Genomic DNA, 26,702 nt, shown 5'->3' on the forward strand with positions numbered 1-26,702 from the left:
TTATTACAGAAATTCTATGAATTTCAAAAAAAAAAAAATAATAATTGACCAGATTATTAAAATTTTAAAATAACACCTCCTTTATGAAAACCCCTTTTGTGTATCATCATCGACATACCAGTACATTTTTTCTACATATGAGAACATTTTATAATTTTTTTGGATCAATTAACGAAGCAATAATAAAAGAAATTTATTTATCATCATTGCTACTATACTTTTTACTCTTTATTTTATTATTTTTCAAGATCTCAAAATAACCGAAATCCAATTAACGCGTGTATTGCATATCGTAAAACAAACAAACAACCAAATACGACAAAAGAAACATTAACAAAATGACAAAAGTCGAATTATATAAATCGCGTATATTCGTAACGATCATACATTTATTGGCTTTGGGCCAATTTGTATATGCGTTTTATTATCACAAGTTCGAACCGCAAAGAAGCTATAAATTCAAAAATTCCGAAGTTAAAAATATGGTACCCGATACGATGGAGAAAAAAGTGCAGTATTTAACATATTGGTGTTTGGTAAGTAATAATGCATTTTAATTTAAGAGTTAAACTAAGTTTAACAATTGGTAAACTTAAAGTGGGGTTTTGACTTAAAAATTAAATTCTGATTAATATTCGGAATAGTTAATGTAGTAATATTCATTTAATTTTATGATATTTGCTGAAAAAGATACATTTGTTTAATAACGAAAACTTTAAAAATTTAAGGCGTTAACTTTTAGTAAGTTAAACTAACTAACAAGTTTATATCCGAATCAATCAGCCTACAACCTAACTCAACCTAACTATTCCATATTTTATGTGAATAACGTGTGTATGTACAATGTTTAAGTGATTTTCTTGATTGCCTGGAAAATGAGTGCAAAAACCTAAAAAAATCGTATTAATCATAAATATATTTTTAGGCAGCGTAAAAAAACATTAACTGTATGTTAAAGAACTTTCCACATGCAATTAGTATTTACATTTTCCATATGTTCAAATGATAATTACACAGTTCGACAAAAAAGTCTATTTTTAGGAATTTTTCCAACAAAACAAATTTGGATAATTCAAAAATGAATAAATTCTATTCTAAATATTAAATGTGATATAAAATACCTAAAGAAGTTAGAAAAGTAGAATTAAAAATTAAATAAATAATCTTATGTTTAATTTTATATTATAATTTATCTTGAAAACATGACAATAGGGAATTTTATGAAAACGATAAGATAAATTAACATAATTTAATTAAAATATCTATATAAAGAAAGTTTTTAATAGTATTTAAGGTCAGAAATGGTTGCGTCAAAAAATATCACGTGTGTCCACAACGACATTAAACTATTTTTGAATTAATCAATAAAAAGCCTGACCATAGAGAATTTTATAAAAACGATAAGATATAATTGACATGGCAGTGTCGATTAACTTAAATATTTAATTTAAATATAAATATTTGAATACAATTCAAGATAATTATTATCGTAGCGGAACTAGCTTATCCCCCCAACAATACATTTCAAAATAATTATAATTACTGAGAGTTTTAACACGTTTCAAAATAAATTTATTCGATGAACTTTTGTAATCCCATAAAACTAATTTAATTATTATTTTAATTAATAAATTTAGTTTAAATTATCTTTTTCTAACTTCTTCTGACTTTAAAATAATACGAATTTTTGTAGGCTAATTAATTAAAGTAGATTTAAACGCTAGTTAAATAGAATAGAACTCACATATACTACGTTTATACGCATGACTTATTCGCAAATAACTATATTGAAAATAGAAAAATTTGCCGTATAAACAGTGAATTATTTTTTTATTTGCGAATAGCTAACTCACGAAAACAATTCCTGATTAACGACACTATTTGCAAATAAGATTTTAAAAATTGCCATATTTTTTAATGTTTTTACTTTTTCTATCGTTTTTTAAATATTTCATTGCGTTTTTGCATTAATTGGATTGTAAGACAAACAAGAATTTTTAATTCTTTCATTTTTGCATTTAAAAAAATAAGAATTTTCCGTAACCAAAGTGACATATAAACAGAGAGTTAGTTAATTGCAAATTATTTTCATTTGCGAATAGGCTACGTATAAACGTAGTAATACATAGTTAAAAGTAGCCGCAAAATCATACTAAATAATCGACAACCTGCTAATCTTCTAGCAAGAGCTATAAAAGCTTTAAGTGCCGTTGTTTAAATATAGATCCTGTCAAAACTAGAGTTTCGTGTTCAGTTTAAACTGAAATCGCGTTTTTAATGACTTAAATCCGAAAACCGACAACTATTCTTCGGTTTTTGTTTGTTTTTATTATAAGGTATTTTTAAAAATATAAAAAACAAGTAAACTGCTGTACCGAATCTTATATACTCTTCACCAAATTGTACTTTTTAAATATAAATTTTAAATATTTTTATGTAAACAAAAATTATTTTTTTTTTTCAAAATTGTTGAAAATTTTTGAAAAACAATTTTTTTAATTTTTTTTTCGAAATTATATTTTTTTATTTAAATTTATTAGTCAAAAAAAATGTATGACAAAAAAATTTGTTGGTAAAAAAAATCGTGTTAAAAAATATTTTTCCCGATGTTGACCCATTTTAGGTCCAAATTACTATAGCCTTATATACATCGTTGCAATGGAATTTGAAATATCTATCATTAGATATCCATATTGTCTATATTAATGACTTATTGATGTGTCAATCATGTTTGTAAGTTATTTGGGGGAAAGTTGATTTCAACATACAGACGGACAGATGGACATGGCTATATCGACTTCGCTATCTATAACGATCCAGAATATAAATACTTGTGGAGTCGCAAATGAAAAATGTAGAAATTACAAACGGAATGACAAACCTATATATACCCTTGCCACTCATTTTGAAGGGTATAAAAATTGAATGGTAAAATCAGATCTGACAGTGGATTACAAGATTTTAGATTCTAATGATTCTTTAGCCAAATTTTTCTAATTGTACTCTAGCAAGTAATAGTATATGATACTCAGATCTGAGATTTAAAGGGGTACATGAAAAAATATTCATAATTAGTCAGCTTAATTTCAGTAAAGTCAAATCGAATTAAAAATTTCATTCGATGAATTCCTTTTATAGGATTTTTGTATACTATAAAATGTTTCTTGTTTCTATAATATAATAATATTTAATAAACTAGTTCACATTTTTTAAAACCAAAACCGCGATATTTTTCTGTTTGTTCAAAAATACTTCCCGAAGCCCAAAATTACATATTTAATTTTCAAATAAAGTCTGGCAATGTTAGCAAAAGTAACGGTTTTAAATACAATGAGATCATCGTTGGTTAAAGCTCTTTTAAATCTGGAGCTCTTTTAAACCTGGATAAAAATTACCATGTCATTCCTATAGTTATCTATTAAATCTCTTGTTCTAGCTCTACTCTTTTTATTTCGAATATAATAACTTGAAACAATATTTCTATTATGTTGGCCAGTGTAAATCATTGAAATATTTAAAAAGCGATAAAAATGTATTGTATTATTGTATATTTTCTTTTACAAGAGTTTATTATTTTATTTCACACAATTAAAAGCGTTTTAATGGGCGCAAAATCTGTGTAAACACGTTTTTTATATAATGTGTATAGAAACATTTTGAATATTCATCGTATAAATAACATTTGTAATTTTTCACCAAATTTTGCCTTGTTTACATTTGGGTCAATGATTTGCCTATTTTTTTTTGAATAAAGCTAATTTTTTCCATTAAAAAAAAAAGTTGAAAGGAATTTTTACATACATACATACATATGTTAAAAATAATTAAAAAAAAAAACAATATAAATAAACAAGTCAAAGACATTTATCTCTTCCTATGTTAGGAGTATAAAGAAAATGTTCAAAGAAAAAACAATTTTTTTTCCACATATTGTTTTCTTTTTAAGATCATAAAATGTTTAGTTGGGTTGGTTAAAGAAATAAACAAGAGATTTAATTGTTTCCTATGAGTTTAGAGATGGCGATGATGATTATGACGAGAAGGTGTAATGGTATCAATCACAAAGCATTTGCTGTGATATTAATCAATCAATCACACTTGTTTAGCAGGAACAATTTTCATCAAATATAATAATACTACGAGTGTGTTTAAAATTTGTTTGTAAAACAATATACATACATATTATGGTCAATATTAATAAAATTGCCCTACGATACAAATAATATATTAAATAAAATGTTCAATTGTAAATATCTACAATCTGATTACAAATCACTCCTCTGCATAGTAAGGCAGAATAAAGATATTTTGGAAATAATTCTACCATTTTTAACGATTGGCATGAAATTTCACATAGGCTTTAGGTTTAGCTCTGGTAGTAATTAGGTTGGTTCGGAAAATAAACTAGATGACTTATTTCCAAATATTTTGATTCTACCCCACTGTCAAAACGCATAGCTGTTCGTATGAGTACTTTTTGTAAAGATAGATAAATTATACGCCCCCAATTTCTGAGCTATGTTGTGTGTTTGGAATATTTGTATTATTTTTCTCAACTACAGTTTAGTTCATTTGTTAAACTCGTCACCATTAAACATGTATCGGGCGTTAAAAATTTGTTTATTGATTTTATTGGGATTTAGTAATTTAACACAATCCACTAAATGGCTAATTGATAATCCTGGCTTTAATGATCCCTCGGCCTGGCTAGACGAATACTTACCCTGTGCAAGAGAAAACGTTATATTTCCCGAAACATATCAGGCTTTATTGCCACTACCAGATAAAGTTGATGTGGGCGGATTTATATTACCAAAAGATGGAGCAATACTTTTACAACAAGAAACTACCATAACGCTGGGCGGTGATGCTCATGAGCGGGAATGTGATAAAGGTAAAGCCTATTTGAAAAAACCAACTATACACAAATGGTTTGATCCTCGTACATGGCGATCATCTAAAGAGCAACAGGCAAATACAGCTATACCGGATATGGAAAGAGTACCGTGCAACAATGAGTCTGTGGTAATTAAGAGTGCTGGACCTTTGATGTTTGATTTGGAGTATACTCCCTATTTGCGCCTAGGACAATTAAGTTTTGCTGGCTCCTTACTCTCAAAGGACTACTTAAAAGAATTGTTGTATTCAGACTTGGGACAATTTCTTTTCAAAAATCAAGCAGGCGTTAATGTGGAATACTATCATAATGATGTTTGTGGCTGCCACAAAGATTTCAATACATTCACTGAACCCATCTGTCACAATGTTATCGATACCTGCCCCAGACCCCACTGCTTAGTGCCAATTGTTCCCTATGGAAGTTGCTGTGCCATATGTGGTTCAACACTAAAATTTGCTGTTGAATATTGTGAAAACGAAAGATTAAATAAGCTCAAAGAAATAATTGTGGAAAGTCTTAAGGAAAAATCCTTGGAAGACTCTTTAGACTTTTATGTCAACTATATAAATTCCTATAATTATGGCAATTATTTGCAAGTCATTATAGTAGATCGCGACAGCTACTCGGAGAAAAGTGTCAAGTTTATGAAATATATGAATGAGACTACCAACTGGAAGAAGGCATTGAAATTGGAGGCCAATCATGTATATGGCTTTGAATTTTCCGGTCGACCCTATAATCCAAATGTTACGTTTGGTTCGATGCTGTTAATTTTACTATGTCTGGTGTTTGTTTCGATAGTTGCCTTGGTTATCTTTGCCCACTATAAACCCGATAATCCTTATCTGCATTATGTACCCCGTTGGATTTATGATCCTAGACTTTGGCGTGCATTTGTCAATCGATCGAATAATGTTTTCGATCGTTTCGATCATACAAGAGCTAGCGTACAAACTATGACGACGGACAGCAGTAAAAAACATGCTTTTACCATGGGCTATGATCCCGAAAGTGGTCGAGTTAGGGAGCAAGCCTTTGACAATCCCATGTTTGGTGAAGTACCCTCAACATCGCAAGCAGCTCGCAAGGAAGAATCACAGGAAGTGAAAAATGAAGATGTGAACAAAGAAAAATCTCAAGAAGTACCACAACTTATTATAGAGAGCGTTGATATGATTGATAGTCCGGAAAGGGCAGAAGAAGAACAGGAACTGACAGAAATTAAATTGGAGTCGTCATCAGATGAGGATGAGGAGCAAGAAACTGAGGGTTAACCTTTATGTACTTCCTTATTGATTTATTTAAATTATATTACAAATATTTATATGCTTATAAAATGGATTTTGTATTTTAAAATGTTCATTACTTTACCTTAACTAAGATTGAAAGATTAAAAGTTGAAAAGAAATACAGCCCAATTATAAATAAAAAATTCCCCGGGAGTTTGTTCCCCGGGAATTTTTTCCCATTGAATATGAATAGGAAAAATGAGAAAAGAGAAAAACTCCCGGGTAATTTTTATTCATAATTGGGCTGATGAAGAATTCTTCAAACATTCATGTTTGATAACAAATTGAGAATGATTGGAAATAAAAATTATAGTATATGCATTAAACCCATTAATGACTACAGGCTATCGACTACAAGCTCCAGGGACTTCCAGGGAGTGAACAGATTTGTTTAATATTTCCCGGAAATGGAAAAAGTCCGGGAAATAAGGAACCCTAATTTAGTGCACAATTATTTTTATTACAAATTTGAAACATAAATAATACTTATATTATGTATTGTCACATATTACTTCCGTGACAGTGAAACGTCCTCTAGTTTCGAACAAAAGGTCATACAATATTGACAAATCTCTTATTCATTTACACTTGATGGACACATAGTACATGCGTTGGCAAGTAATTTCCCACATTAATTAATTTTCCTTACAGGAGTATTTTTTATAGGAATTCTATTTTAACCATAGAATAATTTCAAACTAAAAAAATCAATATTTTATTGTGTTTAGATTAATAATAAATATGTATGTATCACTATGTAATTGTAGATAGCAGGCAGGTGTGTCTGTCTACTCCTCCTCCTATGTGTTTGAACTATTTAATGTGAAATACTAACAAGACGGGGTTTTATTTTAGATTATAAACAATTTTACTATTGTAGCATATTACATTTGTATGTGTACCTTTATTTAGTAAATGTATTATTAATTGTAGATTCTTTTGACAGGTACATAATCAATAGATTTTCTATAAAGTAGTATTATTTATTTAAAAACACACAGGAATTCATTACAATGATTAAATTGAATGTGGGTCATTTGGGATTCTCTAATAGGACTTGTTTAATGTACGTATGTTAATGGATAAAAGTTTGTTAATTTTATTTATTTTATTTTGAAACAAACAACACAACCGAATACAAGTTATATTAAAGAGTGAACCAAAAAAACTTATACTTGTATTATGTTAAATAAAACTTAAACCGTTCAATATAAAAACTCTCAAAAATACGTAAATTTAGTTCAAATATTTTACAAATTCATTGAACATTAAATTGTTGGCATATTACTCGGTATTTATAAATTTATCCACTTTTTCCGGAAATCCTCCCATTAAAGATTTTATAGTTGCTCCCGGTCCACTTACGCTTAAAATCGGACATGCATTTCCTGTTTTTTTACAAGAGCCCAATACCTTTCTACAGACCGAAGTTCTGGACAGTTGGGTGGATTAACCTCCCGTGATACAAAATTTACATTATTGTTCGAATACCTCTCAAGGGCCTTTTTCCATAGTGGCATGAAGACAAATCGGGCCAGAAATATGAATGCACTCTGTGCATTTCTTATGGGTTTGATAGGTTTAAAGACCACACATTTTTAATTCGGAAAAAAATAATATAAACAAGTAAGAGAGCTACATTCGGCTGTGCGGAATCTTATATACCCTTCACCAAATTATATGTATTTCAAAATACAAATTTTAAATATTTTTAAGTAAACTAAATTTATGTCTTTTAATTTTTTTGAAAATTTTTTTTTTTCGAATTATTTTAAATTTTAAATGGTCTTATATACGTCGTTGCAAAGGTCTTTAAAATATCTAACCATATTGTCTATATTAATGACTTAGTAATACAGATATATGTCAAAAATCGAGGTTGTCCTGATTTTTTCCTCATATCTCAGCCATTTGTGGTCCGATTTTGCTGATTTTAAATAGGAAACTTCTCGAAAGCATGTCTGACAGAATTATTGAAGATTTAGATCCCGAAGATATCCGGGGTCTTCAGAAAATTGATTTCAACAGACAGACGGATCGACTCTGGTATCTATAAGGATCCAGAATATATATACTTTGTAGAGTCCGAAAATTATATTGTGGAAATTACACGAAGGTGAAGGGTATAAAAATGGTGAGCTAAAAAAAATTTACTAAACCAACATTTCCATCTCTGCACACCATAGATAACCGCAAATGGCAATACTGTATTTTGCATTCTCTTTATTTCTTTTACTCTCTTTGATTTATTATTGCATATTGTTGTTGTGTTTATTTTTTTTAAAGCAATCTGTAAAAATTGATTAGTTTTCTGAAGAAGAGTGTTATAAACGGTTTATAGTTCGGGGTAGTTGACAAATCGTTAAATCATATTGTTTTAATAATAAATTCTATAATTATTTATTAAAGAAAATGGCAAAAAGTAAAGTAAATTCAGTAGCAGAAACCGCATACGGTGGTATTTACAATACATTACGTATGTTGGTACATTTGACGGCGGCCGTGCAATTTTCCTATGCCATTTATTATGATCATACTTACGTACATTTTCCGGTGTCTGATAGCAATATGCACAATCCATTTGGTGGCAAATTTAAGTATTTAACATTTTTAGATGCGGTACGTATGAGTTTCAACATAAAATATTTAATTATACAGCACACAGGTGAAAGTTTATATTAAAATTAAAGTTAATCGCAGGGTCAAAGTCTACAATTGTTTAAATCTTATCGCAATTGTCTGTTGTTGGTTTGGTTGGTCAGCTATTTTCTGTGAAATATGAATACAACAACTATTGTTAATCCCAAGTAATGCTAATGCAGCTTGTTTTTGTTCAATTAAGCGTTGAGGAAAATGGTATTTAGTTCTTTCCATAGCAGAACAAGCAAAGTACAATTATTAGAAAGTACGTTCTCAATTATACATTCCCTATAACGTCAAACAAAAGAAAATTGGAAAAAAACAAAACGAAATGTCTAAGACAAAAAAAAATAATTAAACAAATTTTTGTGTATTTACTTTTTTTCCTAAAATATTTAATTCAAATTAATTTTTTTCCAAATAAATATGTGTTAGTTTTAATATAACGTGCAAAACATTGAGCAAACAAAATAAAAAGTGATTAGAGTAAATGCGTTATTTGACGTTGTAGGGGTAAATATTGAAAACTCTCCCTAATAATTGGACCTGGTTGGTTCTTTCAATGTGTAGAGAATTTGCTTATATTTTACATACTAAGAAATGAAGAGGTAGTCGCTAAATATTGTAAAAGTTATTAAGTTATTTTTTTAATGTGTTTAGTTACTAAAAGTTATTTTTAAGCACATACTAAACTTTGGTATGTGCTTAAAAATAACATTTCATTTGGTTTGTTCTTAAGGATATTATGTACATTACAGCTGTTATATTTTTGAAAAGTTGACATCACTGGAAGAGAGCAATGTTTTTGTTTATTTAAAAAAAATCAGAGTTATCTAAATGCTGCCAGATTGATTATTAAACCATTATACGATTAATCCCTTTAGGGATTAATATAGTTTTCGATTTATGTAAATTAAAGATGTATAACCGATTTTTTTCTTTTACAGATTATTCAAGCTTTGTATTATACGATTTCATTGATAAATGATTTTGTGGGTAGCAATGAAGTGGCTCCCAAAAAAATGCCATTGATACGTAAAGTTAAGGATTATATGATGGCCACATTTGCTTTCCCGATCGCTTTAAATGTGGGAATTACTTTCTGGGGCCTATATGCCGTGGATCGTGAACTTGTCTTCCCCAAAGTTTTGGATGCTGTATTCCCTAGGTGAGTTATTTTTAAATCTTTAATCCAAAGCAATATTTCTTAATGTATCTTCGTTTCTATTCAGCTGGCTAAATCATATCATGCACACAAACATTGTGGTATTCATCGTTTTGGAAATGTTCATCTCCTTCCGTTCATATCCACCCAGAGCTAAAGGTGTTGCTGGCCTCTCTTTCTTCATGATATGCTACTTGGTATGGTTGCATGTGGTCAAACACTACTCCGGCGTTTGGGTGTATCCCGTTTTGGAAGTTTTGCAATTACCCCAACGTATTGTTTTCTTTGTTGGCTCTCTGGTCTTCACTTTAGCCCTGTATATGTTTGGTGAGGTAATGAACAATATTGTCTGGTCGAAGGAACTTAAAATGGCTCAACGTAAACATAAATAAGTTAATTCAATGTTAGACAATATCTTCTAAGCCAACAAAATTCAGCCTTTTCTTCTTATTGAGATCCTTTAAACTAAATCTAAATCATACACATAATTTTTGACAAAACCGAAAACAAAACCAAAAATACATACATATATTCTTATGATAAATCTAAATTTTTAAAGCTTTGTGACATAATATTATATCTAAATATTTAATAGGTATTTACATTTTAGAGCAAAACTTAAAATATCAACCAAAAAAAAAAACTCAAATGGCCTTTATTTCTTTAAGGCTTATTTAGTAAAAATACATATGTTTAAATTTGTAATTGTGTTTCTAAATAGTAATAGTGATTAAATTTAATTATTCCAAGTTTGATTAGTAAACATTTTGCAAAATAATATTAAACATTTTTTAAAACCAGTAAAACAACAACACCTTCTCATATCAAAAATGCACGTTACAAGAAAACTACAACAATTGATTTAAGTTTTTTGACACATCAAACTAATAAAATATACATAAATGAAGATTAAAAAAGAAAACACAAACGAGATTCAATAAAAAAATAAATAATGACAAAAAGTTTAATTAATAAAGTGTTATTATTTAAAAGGGAATTTTCGTTGTAAGTAAAACATAGATGGTCTGTATCAGTAATTGTCAGATTTTCAGCTTTATTAATACAGAATTAACTGAAAAATACATACTAATCCCCATATTCATAAATAAAAATTTGAATTTAATCAATGTTTTAAGCTAAATTTTCATACAAAATTTGATTTTAAAACGTTGTTTAAATTTAAGACTTTAATGAATTCAGTTATAAACCCTAAGACGTCATAATAACTCCAGTTCAAACTCGCATAACCACAAGTCAATATATTCTTTTTATCAAGGGACAACATTTTAAATTCTTGTGCCAAAAAATTTTGATCTAAATTTCTTTTTTAAATTTATTTAATATTTAAAAATTTTATGAAAAAAAAATAATTTCGGATTAAAAAATAAATTTTTTTTAATTTGTGAATTTTTATCAAAATTTTTTTTTTATTTAAAATTAAATATAATTTTTTTATTGAACAAAATTTTATGTCAAAAAGATAAGTTTTGTTGGAAAAAAAATTCGGATTAAAAAATATTTTTCCCGATTTTGACCCATTGTAGGTCCGACTTACTACAGCGTTATAAAGGACTATGAAATATCTTTCATTATATACCCCTGTTGTCTATATTAAGATTTAGACCAAAAATAGGAAAAACAAGTAAGAGCTATATTCCGAATCTTTTATACTTAAAAATATTTTTATTAAACATTTTTTTTTTTAAATGTTTTGATATTTTTCTTTTTTTAAATGTTTTGAAAATTTTTCTTTTTTAAATGTTTTAAAAAAAAAATTTTTCCAAATTGTTTTTTAATTTTTTTAAAAAGTTTTGTTCCAATTTTTTTTTTAATTTTAAAAAAAAAAATTTTTTAAAAATAATTTATGACAAAAAAAATTTTTGGTGAAAAAAAATTCGGGTTAAAAAAATATTTTTTTTGAATAATAACTTATGACAAAAAAAATGTTTGGTTTAAAAATTATATACATTATTGCAATGGACTTTGAAATATCTATCATTTAGATATCCATATTGTCTATATAATTAACTTAGTAATCCAGATATACATAGATTAAAAATAGGTAAAAAATCGAGGTTGTCCATGTTTTTTCCTTATATCTCAGCCGTTTGTTTGCCGATTTAAATTAGCAACCGAGCCGGAAGAATTCCCTATATATTGATGTATGTAAGTTATTTGGGGGCTACGGGATTTCAACATACAGGCGGACAGACGGACATGGCTATATCGACTTTGCTATCTATAACGATCCAGAATATACTATAAATACAAAAACAAAATACATGCAATACATTCTCAAGAACAGACTTAGGTTTTTGGCTCTCAGTTACCTTTCTTTGTGGGTCGCAAATGAAAAATGTAGAAATTACAAACGGAATGACAAACTTGCCATTCATGGCGTAGGGTATAAAAAATCGAGGTTGTCCTTGTTTTTTCTTATATCTCAGTCATTTAGGGGCCGATTTTCTTAATTTTAAATAGCAACCGATCGGGTCTATAGCGGGTATATGATGTATGAATCATGCATGTTAGTTATTTGGAACAAACTAAAATCATAACAAAGTAGTTTATGTAGGTGTTCAACTAATGGTGAAGTTGAATCTTTAATTAAAATCTTCCGTTTGATCGACTTTTAATAAAACCACATTTGAATGTTTTTTTACTAACAAAATTTACTAAATCGAATTTAGAAGTTTCAAAATAATAGTTTATTTTTATTTTACACAAATTTGTATTTATTTGCCATAAAAAATTCTTGTTTTATAAATTCTAAACATGATTTTGCAATTAATTTATCATATGCTAGCTTTAAGTTTAACGGGTTTTGGTATATTCTATGATTTGAAATATATAAAATTTCCCGTAAGCGATTTCAAATGGCATCATTCGTTTGGTGGTAAATTTAAATTTCTAGCCGTACAAAATATGGTAAGTTTTGCTTAATACAATTACATTCAAGTATTTATTTTACTTTTTATTTTCCTTTAGTTTATACAATTTACATATTTTCTAATAGCGCTCGTTCATGATGTGTCCAGTGGCTGTATAAATAGTGAACATTCAAAATCTCTATGTTTTTTCAGGGATAATTATTTTGCTGGTTTGGCATTTCCTTTGGCGGTTTTTGTGACCATTAACTTTTGGGTTTTATATTGCACAAAAAGAGAATTAGTTTTTCCTTACACATTTGTTGAAGTCATGCCCAAGTGAGTTTAAATGTACATAAATAATTAACAAATATTTGTATTGTTACGGACCTGTTTGTTTCTCTTGCCAAGTTTACCCTTCTAGCTCTGCGGCGTCACCTCAGGGGAAGTTCTCAACCCTTTATTTGGCCCAGGTTGCAACAAGAAAAAATTTTATAAATGAACATACATACAAAACAAAAACTTACACGCAGCAATGCCATTAATAGAGAGATAGATGTTAACCTCTAATCGCCCAATTCCCAACCATGACTGTGACATATCCACCATTACCTTTTACTCACAGTCCCAAAATCCCGCCATTCGTCGCCCTTTTCTGTTTCAACAATCCCCAAACAATTAATTTTACTCAGACATTATTATTTTTTTTGTTATTATCTAATTTCAATATTCATTTTATTATAAACACCAATTCCTAAATAACTTAAACTAATAACATAAATTGTATTGCTTATTTTGTCGTTTTCGATAATTAATAGATTTTTCTTTTTTTATTATTCTTTTTTTGTTATTTTTAAACCTATCAAAAAAAAAATATATATATATACTATTAATTTTAATTTCCTTTTTTCAGAACTCAAATTATCATATATATATCCGCACTACCGGATGTTCGCTTCTATACAAAAAAAACTACCTACGCCTGAAAGAGCTCTCTAAGTACGCACTAATCTTATATACTTTTAATATTTCCTTTGATATGTTTACTTATAAATTCCGCCTAATTTGAGTACCTAATGACGCTATATATATATTTTTCTTTAACTTATTTTTTTTCTAACACAAAACAAACAAAATCACAGGACACTCTCGATGGACACAATTTTTTCTCACAATATCACCACTTAAATTTAACTTAAAATTAATAATACTTTATAAATAAATAAATAAATAAATAAAACTAAATATTATAAAATAGATCTAATTGACTTCTTTCTTTAATTTTTTTTTTTTTTATAGCTTTTTTGATTATTTAAATTATTATTTATTTGCTTTAATATTTCAGTACCTTGAGATTCACCAAGCAGCTTGATCTTTCTATTGTTATTGTAGATGTTTGACTTTCCTTTTTCATCTGGCTTTCAAAACTATTTTTAGGTTTTTCCTAGGGATCCCCTTTGCCTTATCTTCCGGCAGTTACTTCGGATTCAAGATCCTATACAATAATCTATGATTTTTCCCAGGCTATTTTCTCGGTGGTCCTGGGCACAGATTTTTCCCTCTGTCGCTTCTTTTTGGCCACCTCCAAGAAAAACAACTAATACCCACAAACCTCTTAATATTTGTATTCTATTAAAACTTTTGAATATTCATGAACAAATTATCACATTTAATATATAATTTGTACAGTATTTATTAATATTTTTAATTCTCTTGAAATCTCTATTTATTTCTGTTTTTGTATTATTTGTTCATGAATATACAAACAATCACACATTCTTAAACAAACAAAACTTACTTTTGAATATTTCGTATGACTATCCTTAACAAGGATTTGTTTAAGGATTGTTCTTTCTGCATTCACTAATTTAACTTTGAGTTTAAATCTTATATTTCTTGATTTTTTTCTTATTAATGCTATTAAATTGTAAATAGATCACTTTGGCACTTCTCAACTATTAATCGCTATCTCTCAGTATTTTTCCCTTTTATACCCTTTTCAATCTTATGTACTGTCAAGATTTTTGCCGGTTAAATTTTGCCGCTAATTTTATATGTATATTTCTCAAAAGTTCTTATTATGTATTAATTTCCCCGCGTAATACTTTGTTTCTATTTTATTTATCGTATGGTATTTGACTTTAAATTACCTTCCCGCTTAATCTTATAAATATCAATATTTAATTCAAAAACTATAACATAAACTACCTACAATTTACGCGGTTAATTCCTTGGACACAACATAAAAACTCCGCCAAATAAAATATATTTATTATTTGGTGATCATTACCAGTTTTTTTTTATTCCATATCCTTGAAGTACCAGGCTGTCAGCAAAAATAGCTGCATATATCCTTTCATTCATTATTTTGTTAAATTTTGAATTTAATATTTTTACGTTTAGCCGTTATGAATGAAAAATACAACCCTGCTACTTTACACATTGTATTACTATCTCACCACTACGAGTACTATGCCTATTTAACACAGCTCGAACATACACATATCTATCAACAGCTGATATAATCACATTTTGATAGAAGTTGGTAAGCTATATACAATAATTACTAATATTTCATTCTTTTTGTTTACTTTCAGGAATATTTCTACAACATATGGACATGGTAACTATGTATTGTTCCATTACTTCTTGGAATCTTTTATTAATATCTATTTTTCTATATTTTCAGATAAAACAACATTTAAACTCAACAAAAGACCACACAAAATATACAAACAAAGACATATGAAATCCACTATGAAGAGGTCTGGAGTAGTGGCTCCTAACTTATAGTGGCCCTTCATTAAATCCACTAGGAAGAGGTCTGGAGTGGTGGCTCCTAACTAATAGTGGCCCTTCCTGTTTAATACAAAAATTATGGGAAAAAAAAATATAAGGCACTTAGGATTTCAGCCTTTTCCCAATGCCAAGTCGTCAACCTCCCCACGCAAAATTTTTTTTAGTCAGGTGGGGGGGTTTGGGGCGTTTTAGCTTACATTGACAGGGACGTATACTATTTCAAAACAGGGCCGCAACAAAACTCCGATCCCTAAGACAACGTTGCAGGGGGCGGTGTGCGGGTTTGTAACTTGTTACGTTCCAACGTGGGGAACTCCCACACCCTGATTACATCTCAAGCCGGGCATACTGAAGAAAACTGCTAATCATGATCTAGTACCAGGTTAGTTTAATTATACGTTAAACAAAAGTAGTTATACGAACATATACAATTGAATTTGACATATATGTATTTTTTTTTTTTCTATAAAAATAAAATTGCTACATAGCAAATTTAAGTGCATCATTCGGTATAACTTTTACTGGAGCATTATTTATTATGGAAATTATATTTGTTTTTAAACAAAATGTATGAAATTGTCAATCTATTTAGTGTCATATAGTCTTAGTCATATTGCGATATAGTTTTAAAAGTCATCAATATTAGGACGAAAACAAACATATAATGTATAAATTGATAAAATAATTAAAAAGTTTTCTAACCTAATATTGCACTTATAAATTAATACTATCACAGATGACTTAAAACTATTATTGCACTAAAACTTACAAAAATCAAATATTATTTTTGCAAAGAAACTTATACACTCTATTTTTTTCAGAACGCATTCTCTACGAAAGATTGGTTGGATTGTTTTTGTCTCAGTTTCCGGGAAATCAAATTACGGGAAGTATTTTAAAAGTTATAGAATATAATAACTTTACTTTGTTAATTCTTTATATTTTTTTTTTTCAGATGTAGATATAGTGGTTTCATCAGTTTCTATCATTGGTCATAAAAGCAACTACTACAATTTTTGAAAGTTACACTTTTCACATATCGCAATAGACTTTTATTCTGGTAAGTAAAAAAAAGAATTGATTCATATGCATGTATATTGTATCACAAGTTTTATGAGGGGTATGTGTTTAGAATAAAGAAAATTAAAACTATAGATATTATCACACAAAAAAAACTATATTTGCTAACTTAATCCTAATATCAGTTTCCCCATTCAAATTTTAATGTCTTTCGAATGATATGTCCCTATTGGCTTACCCTGCAGTGTTTCGAGCTCATACATATTATTACCTATGGGTTTAACCACTCTACACTTCACAAATTTTTTACAAAATTTGGAATTAATATTTTTACTGAAGTTACTCAATATATTATTCCTGCGGAAAACTTCCTGCCCAGGTATGAATTTAGCAATACGTGCGCCTCTATTATATCTTTCCGCACTTCTTTTTTGTGCTTTTTGCATATTTTGTTTTATTGTTTCTCGGATCATTTCCATTTTGTCGTTTCGATTAATCTCTGAAATTTCATGGTCGCTTAACGATTGCAATTTCCTACCTAGTTTGTAGTCTGCTCCGCTGGTATACATATGGTAACCAAAAAGAGCAAAAAATGGAGTTACCCCGGTAGCTGTATGAACTGATGTTCTCAACGCACATTCGATTTCAGACAAATACAGATCCCAATCTCGATGATCTTGGTTTAAATACGCTCTAATAGCGGATAATACTGACTGGTTCACTCGCTCGCTGGCATTACTCTGAGGTGAATACACAGCAGTTTTCATGTGCTGTATTTTATAAGTTTTAAGTAAATTTTCAAAACTTTTGGCCACAAATTGACTGCCATTATCACTATGAATCACCTCAGGTACTCCGAACTTGTGAAATATCTCATGTATAAGAAAATTAATCACATTGTTTGTTGTGGCTTCCTTCATAGCCTTAAGGAACATAAATTTTGAAAAATGGTCCACTACGATAAAAATATAGCAGTTACCCTTTTTAGACCGAGGATATTTGCCCATGAAGTCAATATATAACTTCTGAAACGGCCTTTCAGTAACTACTGGCTTTCCTATTTCTGGTCTTAGATTTATGTTACAGGGCTTTGTCTCTTTACAAATCTGACAATTCGTTACAAAATTTCTAACTTGCGTTGCCATTTTTGGCCAATAAAAACTACGTCTTAATCTCTCAAGGGTTTTCGCAACGCCTCCGTGAGATGCCGTTACAGAAGAGTGAGCGTCCTCGATAAGTGCATGCGTGATCATAGCTGGGATCCACAATTTCCAAGGCGACTCTTCCCCAAATTGATTAAAACCTGTCTTTTTGTATATTAACCCATTTTCAATCTTTAAATCTGGCAATTTTTCTATATTCTCTTGAATTTCTGTAACTAAATCTAAATATTCATTACTAGTGAATTCGTTTGTTTCAAAACCTAATAATTCAGTCATGTTGATCTCATCCACATTTGGCAATCTGGACAACATGTCTGCAACAATATTTTCAGAGCCTTTCCTGTGTTCAATTTCGAAATCAAACGCTTGTAGTTTTAGTGACCATCTAGCTAGCCTTCCTGTCAGGTCTTTCAACGACATTAACCATTTCAGGCTAGCGTGGTCGGTTACAATGGTAAAAGGCATCATTTCGACATATTGCCTGAACTTTTGTACAGCCATTACCGCAGCATAACACTCTTTTTCTGTCACGCTGTAATTTCTCTGACAAGAATTAAGTTTTTGAGAATAGAATGCAATGGGATGCTCTTCGTTTTCTCCGCTGATTTGAAATAATACAGCCCCTATACCATATTCGCTAGCATCGCATTGAATATAAAATCTTTTAGAAAAATCTGCATGGCGAAGCACGGGAGCTGAGGTCAAAGCTTTTTTCAGATTTTCAAATGATTCTATAGCCTTTGGTGTCATTTCAAATTTTCTAGATTTTTTTAAAGTATCAGTTAGTGGGGCAGATATTACAGAAAAGTTTCTGATGAACCTGCGATACCACCCCGCAGTTCCCAAAAAGCTTCGAACTTCTCTCATTGATTTAGGTATTCTTATTTCTTTTATAGCCTTAACTTTGTCGGGATCGGTTTTCAACATACCTCCACCCACAATAAAACCTAGATATTTTAACTGTTGAAAACAAAATTTAGATTTTTTTAAACCAATTGTCAAATTAGCTTTCCTTAGGCAATCGGCCACTTCTTCTAACAGTTTTAGATGCTTGTCGAAATCGTCTGAAATAATCAATAGATCATCTAGATAAATAAATACGTTGCCCTTTAAAGTCTGTGGGATCACCTTGTCCATTAATCTACACAATCGTTGGGCCGCGTTGCAGAGACCAAAGGGCATCACCCGAAATTGATATAATGGTCTCCCTGCAACGGTGAAAGCTGTATAAGGTCTACTTTCTGGCTCTAGTTCGATCTGCCAAAATGCGAATTTCAAATCGACGCTACTAATGAAATACGTTTCATCGATCCTACTTAAAATGCCATCAATATTTTGTAATGGATACGCATCCTTAACGGTCAACTTATTTAATTTCCGTGCATCTAAACAAAATCTATTCTTATCTGGTTTCCGTACGATAGTGGTCCTATTGCTCCAGGGACTGTCACTTAATTCTATTACATTTAGGTCTAACATTTTATCTATTTCATTATAAGTGATTTCTTGAACAGCAGGTGATATCGGATAATAGCGATCCTTTACTGGTTCAGCTTCATCTACTAATTTAATCATATGCCTTTCTAAACTTGTTTTACCTAATCCCTTTTCCTCAAAAGTATCAAATTTTCTTATTACCTCATTCAACCTATGTTTCTTTTCGCTGTCTAAATCATGTGGACACATCTTATAGTTATCCTTATCTTGGACAAAATCTTCAAATACCTTATCTAGAACTATTTCACTAACACCTATAATATCTGGAGCTAAACTAAACTTACGCCAAAAGTCTATTCCTAAATAAAGAGTTTGTTCCAAATCAGGACAAAGATACAAGAGTAGATTATTCTCTTGACCTTTATACTTAATGGATACGTTTACTTTGCCCAATATTCTATGTTGTTGACCACTGGCAGTCTTCACATTAGAGAATATTGGTATAATTTCTAAGTCTAACTCTTCTACAATTTCTCTACATCTCTTTCCTAATAAACTAACGGAGGCTCCACTATCTAATAAACCTGACATAACTTTTCCTTCAAAATCTACATCTACAAAAACTCTATTATCATTATTGGTATCTAATCTAGTTACAGAATCTACAAGCATTCTTCTCATTTCCTTTCTTTCCCTATGTTTTTTCCTAATTTTTAAAATCCTTTCAGATACAGTTTTTATTTGCTTTTCCGTGTTAAATAACTGAGCCCTAATATATTCATAATATTTCTTTCTAATGTCTAATGGTATTTTGTGTCTGTTATCTGGCATGTATTTAGCTATATTTCCTAAATTTGTGGAATCTAATTTATCATTGTTTTCTTTTCCAATTTCTAGTTTTCCTTCGGGGTGTTTTTGGAAGGACGCAGCTCCCCTGTCATCACCACGCCCCGTTTCTGGTTTCCCTGGCAATTTGGACAATTTGGTGTTATAACATTTGCTCTCCCGCACCGATAGCAAAATAATGTCCTTTCCATTGAGGGACACTCCCTAAACGTATGGCCTGATACGTGACAATTCCAGCATGTGAGTGCCGGATTTTGTTGATTCATATACATTGCGGATACTTCTCCTAAATCTGTGGACGAATTTTCCTCAACATCTCCATATTCAGAATGGTCAACATAAACTTCGTTCACTGGCCTAATTGATCTTGGTGGAGGCTGTATATTTCTGTTGTCTCTGCGGGGAAAATTTCGTTCGGCCTCATTACATTCTATTCGTAGTTGTTCCACAGACGACACAGCAATTGGATAAATAATTCGTCCTACGCTCTCTTTAACATTACGTTTTAGAATTTTTATCATGTCGAATTCTGGTATAGCTTGTGTAAGCCTTGCCCGAATTCGACTCATCGCATGAAAGAATTGATCAATGCTTTCGTTCACATTTTGTTTTCGTTCTACTAGATCTCGCATCGTTTCAAAATTGGATCTAGTAGTTTGGTATTGACTAAGCAAAGCCTGCTTTAATCCTTGCCATTTTACTCCAAAATGTGTCTGAACAAACACCCAATACCAATCCTTGGCTGGACCGGATAATAGCAGATGGAAATCTCTTTCCAACTCCTCTATTGGTATATCATATTGAGCCTGAAGACACTCAATACGAAATATAAAATCTTCTACACTCATACGTAAGTTGTTACCATCAAAATTTAAACCCCACTTATCAATTCTTATCCACATTCTAGACGAGAAATCTCTTTCCATAGGTGGATTTGAAACTGCTGGTACGTTATTGGGATTATAATTACCAAATGGATAACCTGTGGGTGTTACATTTCTTCCAAAATTTGAACTAAATGGTAAGTTTTCATTATTATTTCCTAAAAAATTACCATTGACTTGATTTGCTGTTTGTGGATTTTGATTTTGGTTACCGTTTTCACGGGAAACATATTGACTGTGTACTGTTCGAGCTGGTGGCGGTGGCACAGACATGACACTAATAGGTGTTCCAATTTGATTAGGACCTGACAAAACTTGATGTGTGTGGTACTGACTAGATCCTGGTCTTGCATTTAATTCAACACTGGGTGGGTTGATTTGAGTTACCTCAATATTTCGGGGTTCACTAACAATTTGACTAGAAGTTATTATTGCCCCTTTTGAATTTTCTGTTATTGGACGATTATTATTATTCAAAGTATTTTGCGACAGTTCTTTTACTACCTTCATCAAATCTCCTATAGACTTTTTTACCTCTTCCATTTCCCCCTGTACCATAGAACGGATTTGCTGTTCCAAAGATTTTTGAACAGACAAAGCTTCATCCACTACTAAATCCCTAACTTCCGGTGTAATTTCTTCGCTCACGATACTACTATTAGCGGAAGTCATACGTGCATCGGTTCCATGTGGTACACTGTTAGAAGTGCTGGGTTTTGATACAATAGTACTAGAAAGATCCGTGATTTGAGCTTCATTTAACCCTATGTTGTGTTCGGTCATTTTAAGATTCTTATTTTTAACTCGACGTTGTTTTGGCGATAAGGGAATTAAATTTCTACTGGTATCAAATTCGACCTTCCGTTTCCTGTTACTTAATTGAGTTCTAGTCTCTCTACTCATTACACTTCACAAAATTCACTATCTATTTTCAACCTTCACAAAAAAAAACTGACTGATTTTTTCACTATATATAAAAAAAATCACTTGCTGGTAGAATTTGAATAAAGGTATATAAAATTTAGGTAATAGAATGTTGAATAATAAATAAAAAAAATGTTTATGTTTTAAACAAAAATAAATAAATGAAAAATATATAAAAATAAACAAGATAAATAAATAACGAAAAGTAAATAAATCAATAAAAGTAAATAAATAAATATAACTAAAAATGTTGACTATGTTTTGAATAAAAATACATAAAAATCAAATAAATAATAAATAAATATAATCTAAATAAATAAATAATGAAAAGTAAACAAATAAATATATCTAAAAAATATGAAATTTATAAACATAAAGAATACGAATAAAATTATAAAAATAAGCTACTAAATAAAAAAATACAATACTCTAGATAAAATTAAACTATGGATTTTAAAATATTATTTAAACAAAAAGATTTTCGATTTTCTAACGGATATATATACTTTTATTTTAGGGATTGTTGAATAGCGGCGGTACGACGGTTTTTTTTTTTTTTTTATTGATTCTTTCATTGAAAGCTATTTTGGCATTCCTGCAATTCACATTAAAACAATTGAAATATTTCATAAACATCTTTGTGCACTTACTTTCCAATCATATTGTTTGTTGGCGAACAGATTAAAATGATTGCTGACACAACGGACCTTAAGCCTAAGCTTAAGCGGATGTCGCTTTTCATTTCCACTGTTTAGCACACAAAGATTCAGACGGAAACTAACATTTTATATATACACAAAAATCAGGTTCAGGTGAACAATTAGGATTACAAATTCATTGATCCTAAGGACTTTCCATTCCCTGTTTGAATTGGCCATGTTTTTCTTTGCTACTGGGTATCATAATCATGTCGTACAACTGACCTTCTCGATCACCGATCAAAAAGCGGCTACGACTGTAATTATTCTATCACATTACAAAGTCAAACATGTTGATCTATTATGACACAAATCTAATATTTTATTGCCTAGTGTATAGGTCTTTTACACTAATTTTCTTTACAATTCCGGTTGGGCGCCATTTCTGTTACGGACCTGTTTGTTTCTCTTGCCAAGTTTACCCTTCTAGCTCTGCGGCGTCACCTCAGGGGAAGTTCTCAACCCTTTATTTGGCCCAGGTTGCAACAAGAAAAAATTTTATAAATGAACATACATACAAAACAAAAACTTACACGCAGCAATGCCATTAATAGAGAGATAGATGTTAACCTCTAATCGCCCAATTCCCAACCATGACTGTGACATATCCACCATTACCTTTTACTCACAGTCCCAAAATCCCGCCATTCGTCGCCCTTTTCTGTTTCAACAATCCCCAAACAATTAATTTTACTCAGACATTATTATTTTTTTTGTTATTATCTAATTTCAATATTCATTTTATTATAAACACCAATTCCTAAATAACTTAAACTAATAACATAAATTGTATTGCTTATTTTGTCGTTTTCGATAATTAATAGATTTTTCTTTTTTTATTATTCTTTTTTTGTTATTTTTAAACCTATCAAAAAAAAAATATATATATATACTATTAATTTTAATTTCCTTTTTTCAGAACTCAAATTATCATATATATATCCGCACTACCGGATGTTCGCTTCTATACAAAAAAAACTACCTACGCCTGAAAGAGCTCTCTAAGTACGCACTAATCTTATATACTTTTAATATTTCCTTTGATATGTTTACTTATAAATTCCGCCTAATTTGAGTACCTAATGACGCTATATATATATTTTTCTTTAACTTATTTTTTTTCTAACACAAAACAAACAAAATCACAGGACACTCTCGATGGACACAATTTTTTCTCACAATATCACCACTTAAATTTAACTTAAAATTAATAATACTTTATAAATAAATAAATAAATAAATAAAACTAAATATTATAAAATAGATCTAATTGACTTCTTTCTTTAATTTTTTTTTTTTTTATAGCTTTTTTGATTATTTAAATTATTATTTATTTGCTTTAATATTTCAGTACCTTGAGATTCACCAAGCAGCTTGATCTTTCTATTGTTATTGTAGATGTTTGACTTTCCTTTTTCATCTGGCTTTCAAAACTATTTTTAGGTTTTTCCTAGGGATCCCCTTTGCCTTATCTTCCGGCAGTTACTTCGGATTCAAGATCCTATACAATAATCTATGATTTTTCCCAGGCTATTTTCTCGGTGGTCCTGGGCACAGATTTTTCCCTCTGTCGCTTCTTTTTGGCCACCTCCAAGAAAAACAACTAATACCCACAAACCTCTTAATATTTGTATTCTATTAAAACTTTTGAATATTCATGAACAAATTATCACATTTAATATATAATTTGTACAGTATTTATTAATATTTTTAATTCTCTTGAAATCTCTATTTATTTCTGTTTTTGTATTATTTGTTCATGAATATACAAACAATCACACATTCTTAAACAAACAAAACTTACTTTTGAATATTTCGTATGACTATCCTTAACAAGGATTTGTTTAAGGATTGTTCTTTCTGCATTCACTAATTTAACTTTGAGTTTAAATCTTATATTTCTTGATTTTTTTCTTATTAATGCTATTAAATTGTAAATAGATCACTTTGGCACTTCTCAACTATTAATCGCTATCTCTCAGTATTTTTCCCTTTTATACCCTTTTCAATCTTATGTACTGTCAAGATTTTTGCCGGTTAAATTTTGCCGCTAATTTTATATGTATATTTCTCAAAAGTTCTTATTATGTATTAATTTCCCCGCGTAATACTTTGTTTCTATTTTATTTATCGTATGGTATTTGACTTTAAATTACCTTCCCGCTTAATCTTATAAATATCAATATTTAATTCAAAAACTATAACATAAACTACCTACAATTTACGCGGTTAATTCCTTGGACACAACATAAAAACTCCGCCAAATAAAATATATTTATTATTTGGTGATCATTACCAGTTTTTTTTTATTCCATATCCTTGAAGTACCAGGCTGTCAGCAAAAATAGCTGCATATATCCTTTCATTCATTATTTTGTTAAATTTTGAATTTAATATTTTTACGTTTAGCCGTTATGAATGAAAAATACAACCCTGCTACTTTACACATTGTATTACTATCTCACCACTACGAGTACTATGCCTATTTAACACAGCTCGAACATACACATATCTATCAACAGCTGATATAATCACATTTTGATAGAAGTTGGTAAGCTATATACAATAATTACTAATATTTCATTCTTTTTGTTTACTTTCAGGAATATTTCTACAACATATGGACATGGTAACTATGTATTGTTCCATTACTTCTTGGAATCTTTTATTAATATCTATTTTTCTATATTTTCAGATAAAACAACATTTAAACTCAACAAAAGACCACACAAAATATACAAACAAAGACATATGAAATCCACTATGAAGAGGTCTGGAGTAGTGGCTCCTAACTTATAGTGGCCCTTCATTAAATCCACTAGGAAGAGGTCTGGAGTGGTGGCTCCTAACTAATAGTGGCCCTTCCTGTTTAATACAAAAATTATGGAAAAAAAAAATATAAGGCACTTAGGATTTCAGCCTTTTCCCAATGCCAAGTCGTCAACCTCCCCACGCAAAATTTTTTTTAGTCAGGTGGGGGGGTTTGGGGCGTTTTAGCTTACATTGACAGGGACGTATACTATTTCAAAACAGGGCCGCAACAGTATGTGTACTTTTGCTTTTTCAGCTGGCATTTACATGTTTTGCATACGAATGTGTCTGTATTTATGTTCATTGAAATGTTTATATGTTTTCGTGAATATCCGGAATTTTGCTCTGGCTTAGTAACAATTTTAACCTATATGATGTCCTATATACTTTGGTTACACTGTATTAAATATTTTGCTGGCTTTTGGGTTTATCCTTTGCTGAATGACAAAAGTTTTAAGGAATTGTATACATATTTTGGCAGTGCTTTGGGACAAGTCGTAATTATCTATATGCTGGGGGAAATATTAAATAATGCCAAGTGGTCATATGAATTGGTACATAAGGATTGTGGAAAAAAATGAAATATATTGTGTAGAGAGGATTTCAATGGATTTAAAACCCAACTTTCAAAAGTTCTCCTCCTTCTAACATTAAATTTAAATTATAATGATACTGATACTGATTAAATTTTTTTAGTTTTTTTTTATAAATCTTTTATTTATTTTTTATAAGGCACATAATCATAAGTTCTTGATAATTTTTTTGTTCATTTACAATTTACAATTTGTAATTGTAATTAAAATACAATCTATAAAAAAATACAATATGAAAAAATCTTAAAACTAACAAATTTATTTTGTATACAGTTTATATAACAGTCTTTTTTAGATACAAATTGTTTAATCTTTAAGTAAAAATTGTGCAGACAAATAATTAAAAGATAAACAAAGTAAAATATAATACTTAATATCAGTTTGTATTGTAAAAGGGTAAAAAAATGTAAATTGAATAATAAAACTTTAGTATAACACATTAAATTGTTACATAAATAAATAAATTTGGTTAAAAAAGAACCAAAAAATAGGCTGACTTCATAAACGCATTTTGCAAAGCAACACTACAATGTATAGTGTTCATAAACGCAGTAGCTTTTGTTTTGGCAATGTCGCAAGTTCATTATTGTATGACAATGCTTGTCCATGCGCAGCATCTGTCAAATTTGTGAACTGTTTTTATTTATGATTCTTTACAAAACATTT

At 29.8% G+C, this 26,702-nt stretch overlaps 2 protein-coding genes and 1 long non-coding RNA gene across 4 annotated transcripts; all 3 read left to right on the forward strand.

Moving 5' to 3' along the window:
- Positions 1-242: 242 nt before the first annotated feature.
- Positions 243-10,970, forward strand: LOC135952607 (androgen-induced gene 1 protein). Of its 2 annotated transcripts, none has more exons than XM_065502618.1 (3): positions 243-536; positions 9,777-9,997; positions 10,062-10,970. In XM_065502618.1, the coding sequence occupies exons 1-3, from the start codon at positions 339-341 to the stop codon at positions 10,384-10,386; spliced, it is 744 nt and encodes a 247-aa protein (XP_065358690.1). In that variant the 5' UTR covers positions 243-338; the 3' UTR covers positions 10,387-10,970. The 2 variants fall into 2 exon arrangements, with proteins under 2 accessions (XP_065358690.1, XP_065358689.1); XM_065502617.1 differs by lacking the exon at positions 243-536 and adding an exon at positions 8,537-8,808.
- Positions 4,581-7,406, forward strand: Amnionless (amnionless). Its single transcript, XM_065502616.1, has one exon. The coding sequence runs from the start codon at positions 4,597-4,599 to the stop codon at positions 6,172-6,174; it is 1,578 nt and encodes a 525-aa protein (XP_065358688.1). The 5' UTR covers positions 4,581-4,596; the 3' UTR covers positions 6,175-7,406.
- Positions 10,971-12,705: 1,735 nt separating the features above from the next.
- Positions 12,706-26,104, forward strand: LOC135951741 (uncharacterized). The gene is made up of 3 exons (XR_010575992.1): positions 12,706-12,922; positions 12,983-13,200; positions 25,700-26,104. It is a non-coding gene; the product is annotated as an uncharacterized LOC135951741 (long non-coding RNA).
- The last annotated feature ends 598 nt before the right edge of the window (positions 26,105-26,702 follow it).

Source organism: Calliphora vicina, chromosome 2 (genome assembly GCF_958450345.1).
Source record: "Calliphora vicina chromosome 2, idCalVici1.1, whole genome shotgun sequence".
Lineage (NCBI taxonomy): Eukaryota > Metazoa > Arthropoda > Insecta > Diptera > Calliphoridae > Calliphora > Calliphora vicina.

What these genes read in the sequence shown, in the direction of transcription:
- Amnionless (XM_065502616.1), top strand. Translation starts at nt 4,597, where the DNA reads ATGTATCGGGCGTTAAAAATTTGTTTATTGATTTTATTGGGATTTAGT.
- LOC135952607 (XM_065502617.1), top strand. Translation starts at nt 8,602, where the DNA reads ATGGCAAAAAGTAAAGTAAATTCAGTAGCAGAAACCGCATACGGTGGT. An exon ending in ATTTAACATTTTTAGATGCG is followed by an intron (nt 8,809 to 9,776) that starts GTACGTATGAGT and finishes TTTCTTTTACAG; the next exon opens with ATTATTCAAGCTTTGTATTA. An exon ending in TTGGATGCTGTATTCCCTAG is followed by an intron (nt 9,998 to 10,061) that starts GTGAGTTATTTT and finishes GTTTCTATTCAG; the next exon opens with CTGGCTAAATCATATCATGC.